Source organism: Chaetura pelagica, unplaced genomic scaffold (genome assembly GCF_000747805.2).
Source record: "Chaetura pelagica isolate M959 unplaced genomic scaffold, ChaPel_1.0 scaffold105, whole genome shotgun sequence".
Classification (NCBI taxonomy): domain Eukaryota; kingdom Metazoa; phylum Chordata; class Aves; order Apodiformes; family Apodidae; genus Chaetura; species Chaetura pelagica.
The window spans coordinates 2,726,918-2,739,341 of record NW_009953393.1 but is presented as its reverse complement, the minus strand read 5'-3'; the positions used below and the strand labels follow the sequence as shown (position 1 = coordinate 2,739,341).

Sequence of the window (12,424 nt, the reverse complement as noted above, 5' to 3'; positions counted from 1 at the left end):
TTTTTTGAATTGGAAACAGCTGGGATATTATTGACATAAGAACTGCTTTACTGGTCTGCCTCTGACCATAACAAGTTTTGTAGTTTCCAAGAGGATTCCAGCTATTTTTATAGCAAAAACTGAAACTGAAATGAGGGTTGGCTCCTACTGAAAATGTCAAAGCACATTCCAGGACTCTCAGCAATTTACCAAGTAATCACATAGCAAGCAGCTATAAAGTAGAATGGTTATTTACAATCTACAAAATTGTTTTATACAGTGTAAGCAGTTACAACACTTCTGTCAAAGGTTTGGTCAAAGAAGATAAAATGTTTCTTTAAATTGTCAAAGAAAACACATGCCTGCTTTTTAAGCCAGCTGCCCTATCCAGCAGTTTAGCTGCAAGTTTACCACCCTATGAATAGGTTCAAAACTGAAATAAAGTCCAGCATTTGGTGCCACAGAAAAGTATTTCTACAGGATATCTGGGAAAACAGTGTTAGATGAAAATGTCATATGCCATTTCTTCTCAGATTTGTAAAATCGTATTTTACAAAAGGTGCAGATAATTGGGTATTTATGACAGATGGTAGACCCTTTTATAAACAGGGATGAGTATATTAATTCCCTGTCCTGAAGCTGGGAAAATGAGGTACAGGGAGGTTTTGTGACAGAGTCCCAGTTGCGCAAGTTGGTGATGGAAGGGAGATGTGAGGCTGGATCTAACACCAGGGTATCCTTCTGCCCCCAAACACAAGCAGGCTGTCCCTGCTAGGCTGTCTGCTGTGTACTTCGCAGACCCACTGCAGGAAAGTGTTCTTTTTCACAAAAGCATTTAAGCACCTGTTTCAACTCAGCCATGTTCTTATTTCTCCTGAAGTGAACTAGGATTTTAGTGCCATCTAGTTAATTTTATGCCTATTACTAAGCATTTCCATGTGTGATGCCTTGAAATAGGAGCAATGTTTGGAATTGGCTCAATCAAACACTTTCCTGAACTGGTCCCAGTACTGGCCTTTCTCCTTCCAGAAAAAATGTCTGGAGGACACACAAGAGAATTCAAAAGAGGTTTTGATCTGTGTTATGAACTAGTGCTATGCTGAAGACAAAATGCTGATTTGTCCTAGTTGTTAAAAGCAGCAATTGAACAGAAAAGAAGAAATTACAGAACTATCATGGAATTATTTGTTTCACTTCTTATGGACAGAACTGTTATAGGTTTTGGTTGCAAAGAATTTAAAACTATAAAACTATGAGAAGTGCAGAAGGGCTTGACCAAAGGTAAATTAAACACAGTGTCTTGTGTCCAACAGTGCATTGTAGTAACTGTTCATGAAATAATACATTTAACAAAGATAAGCAGATCTTGAACTTCCCCTGGTTTACCTCCCATTTCTGCCAATCAAGTACGTAAGAACTTTGTAAATCAAGAGTTGCATCCAAACCACCATATTTAAGAGACACCAATGGGTTCATCCTCATCTATCTAACTTCCTTTTTAATCCATGTGTACTTGGCCTCTCCAGCATCCTCTAGCAAAGGGCTATTTTAATTTACTGTGCAGAAACACAGGAATTTGCCAGGCTGCTTCAGTAACCAGAGCTCAGGTTTGGTTAGTGGAGCTCTGGAATGTTCAAAGACTTTAGCCCTCAGCCCCTTTCTCCATCCCTCCCCATGAGCAGGCACTAGTGAGGGCAGGGACCAGACCCTCCTGCCACCTCCACGTTACTGACAAGGAGCTGCACCTCTTTGTCTTAATACATTTTACCAACACAGCTTCCTAAAATACATCACAGTGTAACTGAAGGGAAAAAAAAAAAAAAAAAAAGTGTCCAAGAGGAGCATTAACAGTTCCAATGTATTTTTAAGAAAAAGAGGAAGATTAGTGACCGCATCCTTATGTGGTATAAACAAGTGATGTTTCAGTGACCTCAGCAGCCTTGTACAGCCTGGCACTGCAGGTGACCTGGCCTCTCTGCAACTTCTGATCAGTCACTTCCAGCTCTTCCTCAGCAGCACTCCAGAAATAACCACCCATCCTCCTCCCATGGAGAAAGAGAGACACCTCAGTCTCCAAAAGTAGTTATAAACTGGGACAGAACACTATGGCCAAGGTCAGCACATGGCACCAAGAAAAAATATTATTTCAGCTGCTTGAATGTCATCTTTAAAATGAAAATATTTTCATCACACATTTCCCTGGATCCTTGCACTTTCTGTATGCTGCCTAAGTGCTCTGTGTGACAATATCATTTACTAAAAAGAAAAAAAAAAAAAAAAAAAAGCAGCTTTAGGCAATAAGGGAACCTCCAAGTCTATCGTATGTACTTTGTAAACACTTTAACTGATCACCACTACCCTGGGCTAGATGGAGGGCACTTTCATTAAAAAAAAAAAATAGCACGTTAAGTTACTGCATATGTGAATGTTTAGTGTATTAGTGAGAAAAAGATTTTGGATACAGCAGCTGAGGGACCAAATAGTATTCCAGAGAGGACTGAACATTCAAACTTGCAACAGACAAAGTGAACCATTATTTCTTCCTCCTTATTTTTTTGTTCTCTGCTCATCCTCATCGTATTTCTCTTCTCAATCTTCCCTTCTGAATTTGAATCTGGATTTTCTCCAATTTTTCTTTCTTGTCATCCAAATATTTTCAGACATATTAAATAGTCTGAAATAATTACCAAATATTAAGTAGTGTCCTTGTCTCATGATTAAAGACAATTTGCTTTATTCTCTGCCAGATTTATCCATATGCCACCTGACTGATTACCACTTTTATGGCAAACGTCCAGTTGCTCAGAGATAAGCCAGGATACATAAATAGCTATTTCATGGTAACTCAGATTCCATGGATATAGCTGCACATAAATATATGTATATTTCAACATCAGAAGCTAAATATGATTCTAAAGGTTTCCCTATTTCATGCTGGATCATATAAGCTTAACAGTATGGGCTCTATTTCAATAGCTCTTACTTATGACTGTCTAATTTTTAAGTCTATCTGATTTTAGGGGAGCAAAATGTGCCACCGAACCTTCAAGCTGATCGTTAGAGGTATAAATTTGTCAAGTGTGGTTGAGATTTGTTGAAAACCTGGCCCAAAATATTTCAGAGAAAATGTAGTTGAGCATGTGTAAATTAGTGAATACTCCAAGGTACATGTGATATACTAAAACAGCCTGTAACCCAGCTTATTTCCAGTTAAGTCTGTGGCATTTTTAGAATGTGCTGGCTCCAAAAGGGCATAGAAAAGACTTGACAGAAAAGAGCTCAAAGGTGCCAACTTACAAGCAGCACCTACAAGCCTGAAAATACTTACATTAACCCATGGATGCTCAAGAACTTGCAAGGCTGAGAATCGCAGATCTACATCTACTTGAAGCATCATTGTGATAAGTTCCTGAGAAATTAAATACCAAGTCAAATTAAAAGCAGATTTTAAAAGCACAAATCAACATTAAATTCACTGAAGTGTTCTTCAGCTGATTATGTAAGTGTGCTCAAAAGGAGAGCGAACTATCAACTTCAGAAATAAGATTATTTTTTAAAAAAACAAACTATGAGCTGCTGAACTTCAAGCTCAACTTTTAAATCTATATCTAACAGTACCCTGAAAAGCTAGAAGACAGTTCTGAGTTACAATTCCACAGCCACTGTTTCAGAGAAAAGCACTTTATACATTATGTACAAAACAGATAGTCGCATGAAATTTGGTTAGTTTCCTTTTAAGAAAAAGCCAAATCCTCTGTTGGAAAAAACCCCAGCAAATCTAGAATTTAAGCTCTTGTATGACATAGAATATATTTTTTAAAAAAAAACAATCAACCAAACAACAAAACCAACGCCTATACCCCTTATTTTTAATCTTCTGATTTCCTCTGCGATTACCTCATTTTCAACTAGCATGTAAATAAACACAAATATAATTCCACCAGTGAGTGGAATGCACAGAAAACAGAATGTCAGTCTGACAGCAAAGAAAACGGTATCACTAAAGACCGAAGTTAGTGATTCTTAGTGACAAGGAGAAGTCAAATAAATAGGCTAAAGCTTCGAAATAGAAATTTTAGACTAAACTATTTGGATGAAGGAGTTTCACAGGAGAACAACATTGGCAAAGGACTTGCAGAGTTCTCATTACTGATGCTAGGAAACCAAGCCTGCTAAAACACAATGATGTGGTTTGGCGGACTTCTTCCAACTCTATTCCTGTATCCCTTTCATTAACCTCATTAGCTAACTGGCTAAAATGCTAGTCCTGATCACCTTCCACATGTCTGTAAAAGTAGGATGTAACTCTGAAGAACGGAGATTCAGAAAGTAAAATGCTACTTTCATTCCATGCATTAATCTCCAAATTTTATGTTTGTTGTTTTTTTGCACATGTGTGTGATTAATTAAACATTATCACACTGAAAGAAACAGGACATAGTTTTGCCTGGATTTACCTTACAGGCTACAGATGTAAACTGGCAGACTCAAACTCTACCTCTCCTATCATGTGCCAAGAGGCTACAGCCTCTGAACTGGTGGAGAGAACAAGTCTGTATTTTGTACCACACTGACAAAAAGAAGGAGTCATAGGCAATGGGAGGCCTGTTCTTTGACAGAAAGTAACAACAGCCATATCGTCTAATGAGATCAATAAGGGAAAAATAGCCTCCCTATAATACTATTATATAATATTCCAAGGCTCCAGGTTGGTACCTGGTCCCCATCATAAGTACATACAAAGCACAGTCCCAGGGAGCTTTCAAGCTAAGCAGTGTAGGTCAAGCAAAGTTACTTAAAATTTTTCTTCCTCAGTAAGGGTTGTTGGTGTCTCTCTTGTGTAAGACATCATATAGAGATAGGGTCCCTTTCTGAACCACCTGGAGTCTAAGAAACAGACAGTGTCAATACGTCAACACACTTGGTGACCCAGAGGAATTTATAGGCTTAGCAGCAGATGCATGAAACATGTAAAATACAGCACTGTGAAAGAACATTTATTAGATACTAGCACTGGCAATAACATTGATGAAGAAAGTATCATCAACTGTATAAACCTACCTTTGCAGAGTCAGAAACATTGTCCCAATATGGAGATGGAAAATCCACCTGTCCCATCAAAATCTGATCAAAAAGCACTTCTTGGTCATCCCCACTTCTGTAAAGTAAAAATCAAACAAAAACAACAAAACCCACAAATAAATTATTTCCAGACCTGGTTTCAATATGCTTCTTGATACTTTTCATTGGCAATCTCTTCGTGTGCTTTTGGAAGCTGTTGATTCCCCCCAAGCATGCAACCATGGGTGTGAATAGTGAGATCATACAACAAAGTGCATTTGGTACATTCTTTCTGAGGTAACCTGCTTCTCTTTAGGATTGCCAACAACTTTGCAAGTGCTTTGAAGGGGACAAAAGATCTGACATGTCCTTATTAAGTGGCTTACATTTTAATTACCCTTTACTGACCACAAAAATGTGTTGTATTTGGTCCATGAAAGAAGATGCTTATTTCACTGTGTATTTTAAACATCAGGCAAAGGCACTCAGAACCCATAATGGAGGCTCTTGTTGTGTAATGCAATGAAGTTTAAACTAAAATAAACAAACACGAGACAGAGATTTTATAGTAAAATCACACACAGTTATGGGGTTTGTGTAAACTGCTATGCAGAGCATGGGAAAAAACAGACTAAGTGTAGAGAACTCTTTCAGTAGGAATTTCTGTGCTTAGCGTAAAAGGAGCACAGGGACCAATTTACAGAACGAAGATGGTTGAATAGATCAGTCCATACCCACGGAATGGAGGGAAACCACAGAGCAGGATGTAAGTAATCACACCCGCTGCCCAGATATCCACCTTCAAGCCGTATCTAGAAATGTGAGAGACACAGTTAGAGGCATCAGACGCTTACAGTACAAGAACAAACATTTTCAGAATTATTAATTTCTTATATATTCTCATCTGAACTTTCTCTGTGTCCTATCTACCTATTGCAATTCTGCTTTCAAATCTTCTTTACATTTACATCTTAAAAGCACATCAGATCAGAATCTAGGACTGCACAGAAGATGTTGTGCTGTATTCTTGAGTTAGACAGTGACACCTAAAACATGAAGCCTGCAAGTGTTACACGGGCTGCTCAAGCCAGCAGATATTTATTCTGAGGAACAACTCAGAAGAAATGGACAGTGTGTGGTAAAATGAAATAAAAGTGAGCGTTAGCCGGTCTCTGGGGGCAGCTTAACAATTACTTTTATTGTATCTGCGAATGGCTAGTTAGTAACTCCATGTTACACTGAGAAGTCTAAGGCCAACACCTGGCAGAAGAACCTAATATAACTCCAAAGCAGGCCCTGCTCTGAGCCAGTTCGAACAAGACAGCCTCCAGAGGTTCTGTCCAACTAAACTGTTCTGTGAGCCGCGATTTCTGTCTCATACCTGAGCAAAGGCAGCATAGAAATGTTACTTGCAAGAATTCCTATCTGGCACATTGGTGGGAACATGCTCCACTGCGTACACATCAATGAATCATCACTAGAAATTATTTACCCAGTTTCAGCAATGATCTCTGGAGCTACATATGTTGGGGTCCCACAAACAGTATATAATGGTCCATCCACAATTGTTGCTAGGCCAAAGTCTCCTAGCTTCAGGGACTTGCTTCCATCTTGGTGTTCATAAACCTAAATCAGAAGGAAAATTCAAAGGCTTAACACAGTACCATCAAGGCAACCACTGTATCATTTACTAACTGCCTGAAATGTTCCATCTAATTCACAGTCTATTTTCTCCTCCTTACCTACAACATACATCTCTGCATGCTTTGAAAATTTAGACCATTTGGACAACTTGCATGTACTCTGGGTGTTTGGGACTTATGCCCTAACAGGCAAACAAAGGACTTGCTAGAAGCTAAAGCCCAGAAGCAAAGTTCTGACCTTCCAGCAGTGCCATTCCTAGGTTATCTCCTCACTGACAGCCAATTCAGAATGTAGAGGGTTTGAGTTTGTTCGTTTTACTTGCACACAGCATAAAGGATTGCACAGGAATTTCAGCTTGTTTGATAATACAACTGTGACTGCACTAACAGCAGCAACAAATTCTTCTCTGTGTGTTGAAGTAACAAGACACAAAACTGGCTGAACTATTTCCCCTAGAAAGACTGTCCTCTCCTTGAATGACTGTTAAACACCAATCACTCCCTTAATGGTATTTTACCATTGTCACCAATGAACACAGATAGGGCTGTTAATGAATATATGTGAAAATCCTGTCTAAAAACATTGTCTTCACAGCAACAACATGATCTTTCCTGGGCTTTTATGGCTGCAAAGAGAGATTAAGATATAGTCACAAGAAAAAAGATAGAAACATGAGTAAAACCAAGACAATTTTAAAAGCTGGCTCAATGTGAAGAACATCCCCAAACCTACAAACACTGAAAACTTACAATAAATTTCAAAACCAAAAAATATTAAAATGTATCTAATTTAAATACTATACTGTGAGTCTTCTTTTAAATTCAGTTACTGATTTGGGTTCTTGTTTCTCATTTTGATATTGTTTATGATGCAATTTAATGCTGTTTACTGCAAATGCACCTTAGAAAATGGAAACAGTCTATAGGATGCCTTCTTAAATGTAAATGGATAATTTTATTATTTTACAACCCAAATCAAAGCTCCAAAAAACAAATATTGAAGTCTCTCACCACTGTTTGTTACAGATCTGCTATAGCTCACAGTAAGTAGTTATATTATACAGCCCCTTCCATACCAAGTTTTTCCTCTGTTAATGTTAATCATGTCTAGAGAGGAAGTCCCTCTCTGTCCTGAATCCCTGCTACCAGGTGCAACAGCCACAAGCAGACATTCACAATACACAGAATTCTAGTCCTTTCCTCATGTTATTTTTCATAATATAACTGGATCTTTAAGGGGACCAGAAATTTGATATGGATTCACATTTCTCTGCTACTAAGGCAGAAGAAAAAGATAGGCTTATAGAAATGCCCTGGAAAAAAAAGCAATTATGGTTTTATTAAAAGCACAGATTGTTAAATACATCTGGTTCCTGAAACTAAAGAAAGTGCTCTCTGAAATGGCAGTAATAAATCTAATTTCAACAACAGTTTTAATTAAAGGCTAGAGACTAGAGCTTTAAATATTCACTTGGTAAAAAAATGTAAAGTATACAGTTAGACACCAGGAGCTGAATCCAGTCTAATAAGCATCTCATATTCTATTTCATGTGATTATCTTTTACAAAGCCTTCTATCAGTTGTGTTAACCTAGTGAATGTTCATAGACTCGCTCCTTCAACAGACCACACCTTGTATGACTCATATTTCCTGGAAATTAACTACAGAAAAGGTCTGCTTGACAATATTTACCAATGCAGAAGGTTTGGTGCTGTGCATTTTCTAGTATTTTGGTCCATCTGTTTCCAGGAATTACTTTCTTTGGAAAACTACTTCAGTTGACTTGTAAAACTGAAGAAAGTAACTTTTCCTCACCCTGTTATAACTCCATATAAAAAGGAGCCCAATGTAAAGCTGTGGTATGTTATATGCCAGTCAAGGAATGTGAAAGATAATTTAATGCTCGTATTATTCAGAACAAACACTATGTATGTTCCACTGCATTTAAATACTGAAGGGCAATTAAAGAAATGGAGATTAGTGCAAATTACCTACTATGTAGTGCTTTCACTGCTTTAACTAAGCAATAAAACTGTGTAATTGTACAACATTAATTGAATGCAGCCACACATAATTGTGTGCCACCATATGTATCCCATTACTATAAAAACTGTCAGTATTTTCTAAGCTGCTCATGTGATCAGTGCAGATGGCAACAGTCAGAGAAGTTGTTCTCTAGGGTTTATTATATGGCGATAAAGACATCCCATGACTTGACAAAATAAATGTGTTAAATAGCAGCAATTATGAAAAATGTTCCAATTAAAAAATTGGACATATTCCCTAGAGAACAACAACAACAAAAAGCTACAAAATCACAGGTACTCAGCATACCCTATATTCTTGGACAGTTGACTGTTAGGTGGACTTTGAACACCTTGAAGTTAATAACAAATATTTAAGCACTTCTAGAAATAACTGATGTTGCACATAGGACTTTGAGACAGTTTCACACACATGAAGATTTATCAGCAGGGTCTATAGCTGATGGCATACATCAGCTCTAAGCAGGGAAGTTACTCTGGGGGAAAGGAAACACCAAAGAAGAGAACCAGGAGGTGAAAGTGAAAGCTCTCCCAGGAGTTGGGAAAAGGGGCAATAAGGAGGCTCCAGATGAGCTTTCTTCCCTGGGTTTCTTCTCCAGAGCAGCATGCTCCCCTTCACCCACCATATTTCCTGTGGCAACTCTACAGCTTTTGTTAGGCCTTGCTCATCCTCCCTGATGTTCTTTCATACTGATGGGGGTGCAAGTCTTGGGATGTGCATTGACTGGGGCAGATGCTGACCCACCAGTTAATTGCTCCACTTTGGGCAGGTCTGTTATAGGCTTCCCTAAATCTAAAGCTACAGCTCATGGATAGGAAAAGGGTGTGGGGAAAAGGGCAGGTTCTGACACTGGTAGGCAGGAGAACGTGCTGTAACAACACTACCAGAGACTGCAGGTGCAAGACTGTGACAGTAAGTGTGAAAGCGACAGCACAAGAACAATAAGTGAAAAATACTGCCATGAACACTCAGGTGAAGGATTACAGAGCTGCAAGGAAAAGGCAGGCTACAGAAGGCAAGAAGAAGATTTTAGCAACAGGAAGGCTAAGATTCACATGGCATTTTGCAAAGTATTTTATAAATGCCACACAATAATCCTAATTGCAGTCTTGTGATACAGGGAACTACCCATCCCATTTTACAGATAAGAAGGTAAAAGCAGAATCATCAGGAGACATGAAGGCCACAGATAGACCATGTCAGTCACAGGCTCAGAACACAGGTAAGGCTGATTCTAAAGCACTCTTCTAAAACAGCATTTATTGTTTTCAAGGACCTGATAAACCTCAGAGGATTGATATAATTTGTGAATCAAATACTGGCTTTTAAGAGTTAGGATGCTGCAGGAGGTTAAGTGCTGCATCCTCACTGCTCAGTATCAGTGCAGGACTTTTATATATCTGTACCAAAAAATCACTCAGAAACAATTCTGCTACAATGTGAACAGTATGATAATTCCTGGTGGTGGGAAATTACTACAGATGGCATGGCAGGAAAACATAATCCTCTTCCTGTCATACCCTCCTCCTTCCTACCTTTCTCTCTCCCCAAAAAGCTTAACTCTACTTTTGTCAGACTTTAAGCATTTAGAAAACTGTCAAGACAGCAGAAGGGCAAGCCCTGGCCCAGGCCAGGACCCTCCTGCACACTCCAAGCCACAACATTAATGAATCCTAGCACATGATTGCTGTAACTTCTGCATGCAGCTGCCTATGAACACCAGCACAAAGCCTGTGAAAGGTGTATCGATCATTAGTGTCTAGTTAAACTTCTACCCAACATGTTTTTAGCAGTTTCTGGAAAATGAGGGCAGGCTACTTCCTCACCCAGAACTATAAAGTCACCTACCATTAGAGGAACCTCAACTATAAAAAGCCCACTCCCTGGAAGTTTAGTAAGATCTACTTGAGTCAACTTTCTCATAAAACCTCTTTCCTCTTCAGTGTCACACATACTGTAAGTTTGAATGTACTGAGTTCAGCAAAGACCACACAGCTGAGGTAATACATTCTAGGTATCTAAAATACTGGTTTATGGTTTCAGAATATATGGGACAGTCTGATGTTGGAATATGCCAGAAATTTTGGGAAAACTTAGAGAATAATGAAATAATCCAGATAAATTAATTTCTCAGAAGGAATAAACCTGTGTCAGTTGGAGCATGCAATTGCTGCATTCAAGAGTGCAAAATTCTCAGAAGAAGGACTATTTGCCAGGGTATGTTTCCATCATCTTCAGTGGATAGGGCTCCTTCAGATTCAGTTAGAAAAAGCAATGTCGAGGCTTTTTAGTAAAGGATATTAATATGAAGTGCTATGGGATTATTTGGGAGATGCGGCAGGGAAAGGAAGGACTCTGAACTCTCTTCCTGGTTCTGCTCTGATGCGATTAGGACACAACATTTATACTCACTGTGCTTGTAAAACTGGAGTGCTGCTGATTACTGAGGCAGGTGCCTCAGTGTTTGAGGACAAAACACCTTTGTATTTAGAAGCTTGGAATTATCCTGCAGCTCACTGAAAGATCACTTCTAGTGTTCACTGGAACAACTCTACTGCTGTGTCCTGGCAAACAGTCTAGACATATCAGCTGATGTTAATGCACTTCTTGTGTTAGCTTTTATTCTTAGGAGAGCTTTACAATGCTAAGGTTAAAATTAGAAGACCAGTGACTTAAAAGACTGAAACAAAATGGGGGGGTGTGTAGACAGAGGAAGAAGCGCAGACCTTCTCTCACAGACTCTTAAATTATCAACAGTACTGAAAGCTGAATTTGCACTTACCAGTAGATTCTCTGGCTTGATATCCCTGTGGACAATGTTCAGGCTGTGAAGATATTTGATGGCACTGGCCAGATTGTAAAGCATCCCACTGGCATCCCGCTCTGTGTATTTGTTGGTGGAGGTAATAGCATCAAAAAGATCTCCTCCCTGGAGCAAAATGACCACGGTATATGAGTGACACTGCTTGTGAAATTATTGAAAAATTTAAGGCAGATCAAGGAGCATAATTTATAGAGAAGGAGAAGGGAGGGTCAATAGAGTTTTTTGCAGTTATATATTTTGGGTACTGAGAATGTATCAGTAATTCAGAACCATTTGTCATGGCTTGGTTGGTCAGCCAAGAGGTTGGACTCTACACTGCGAACCATTCCCACCTGATGCTGATTTTTTAACATGTCCAGCACTTGTCAACCTGTGCGTTCAGAACCTCTGTCCCAGATTTCTGTCATGCCTACCTGCTTGCCTGTCAAGATGCCATGTACCAACCCTTGGCACTTCATTATAATCACAGACTGACATCAATTTTTTGCCCAAATTCTGCTTGAACTCTACACAAAATGATAATTTTTTGGTAGTATGATGCTCTTCTTGCAGCTAATAGAGAAGAATTTCCCAGCATATACATCAGACAATCATACTGAAAGACAGTAAGAATTAACATTAGTATTTCACCACAGCTACAAACAGAGATGGCAGCTTGTTCCATTTTCATCTCATTGTGCTGTCTAATTCAGCTAAAAGTTTCTGCCAGTTAAGAAAAACAAGGAAGGGAAGGAAGGGAAAGGAGAGGGGATGTCCTGGGAGGAGAGGGGTGTACTGGGAGGAGAGGGGTGTCCTGCGAGGAGAGGGGGTGTCCTGGGAGGAGAGGGGATGTCCTGGGAGGAGAGGGGATGTCCTGGGAGGAGAGGGGGTG

General features: G+C 39.1%; 1 protein-coding gene across 3 annotated transcripts in view; it reads right to left on the bottom strand.

Moving 5' to 3' along the window:
* Window positions 1-12,424, bottom strand: part of DCLK1 (doublecortin-like kinase 1) — a 238,820-nt gene that overhangs the window by 20,073 nt on the left and 206,323 nt on the right. For all 3 annotated transcript variants that reach the window (XM_009998337.1, XM_009998339.1, XM_009998338.1), the window contains 5 exons: window positions 11,512-11,658; window positions 6,533-6,666; window positions 5,775-5,852; window positions 5,041-5,137; window positions 3,308-3,388 (listed from right to left, as the gene is read on the bottom strand). In XM_009998337.1, the coding sequence (XP_009996639.1) occupies window positions 3,308-3,388; window positions 5,041-5,137; window positions 5,775-5,852; window positions 6,533-6,666; window positions 11,512-11,658 (537 nt within the window). The remainder of the gene's footprint in view (window positions 1-3,307; window positions 3,389-5,040; window positions 5,138-5,774; window positions 5,853-6,532; window positions 6,667-11,511; window positions 11,659-12,424) is intronic.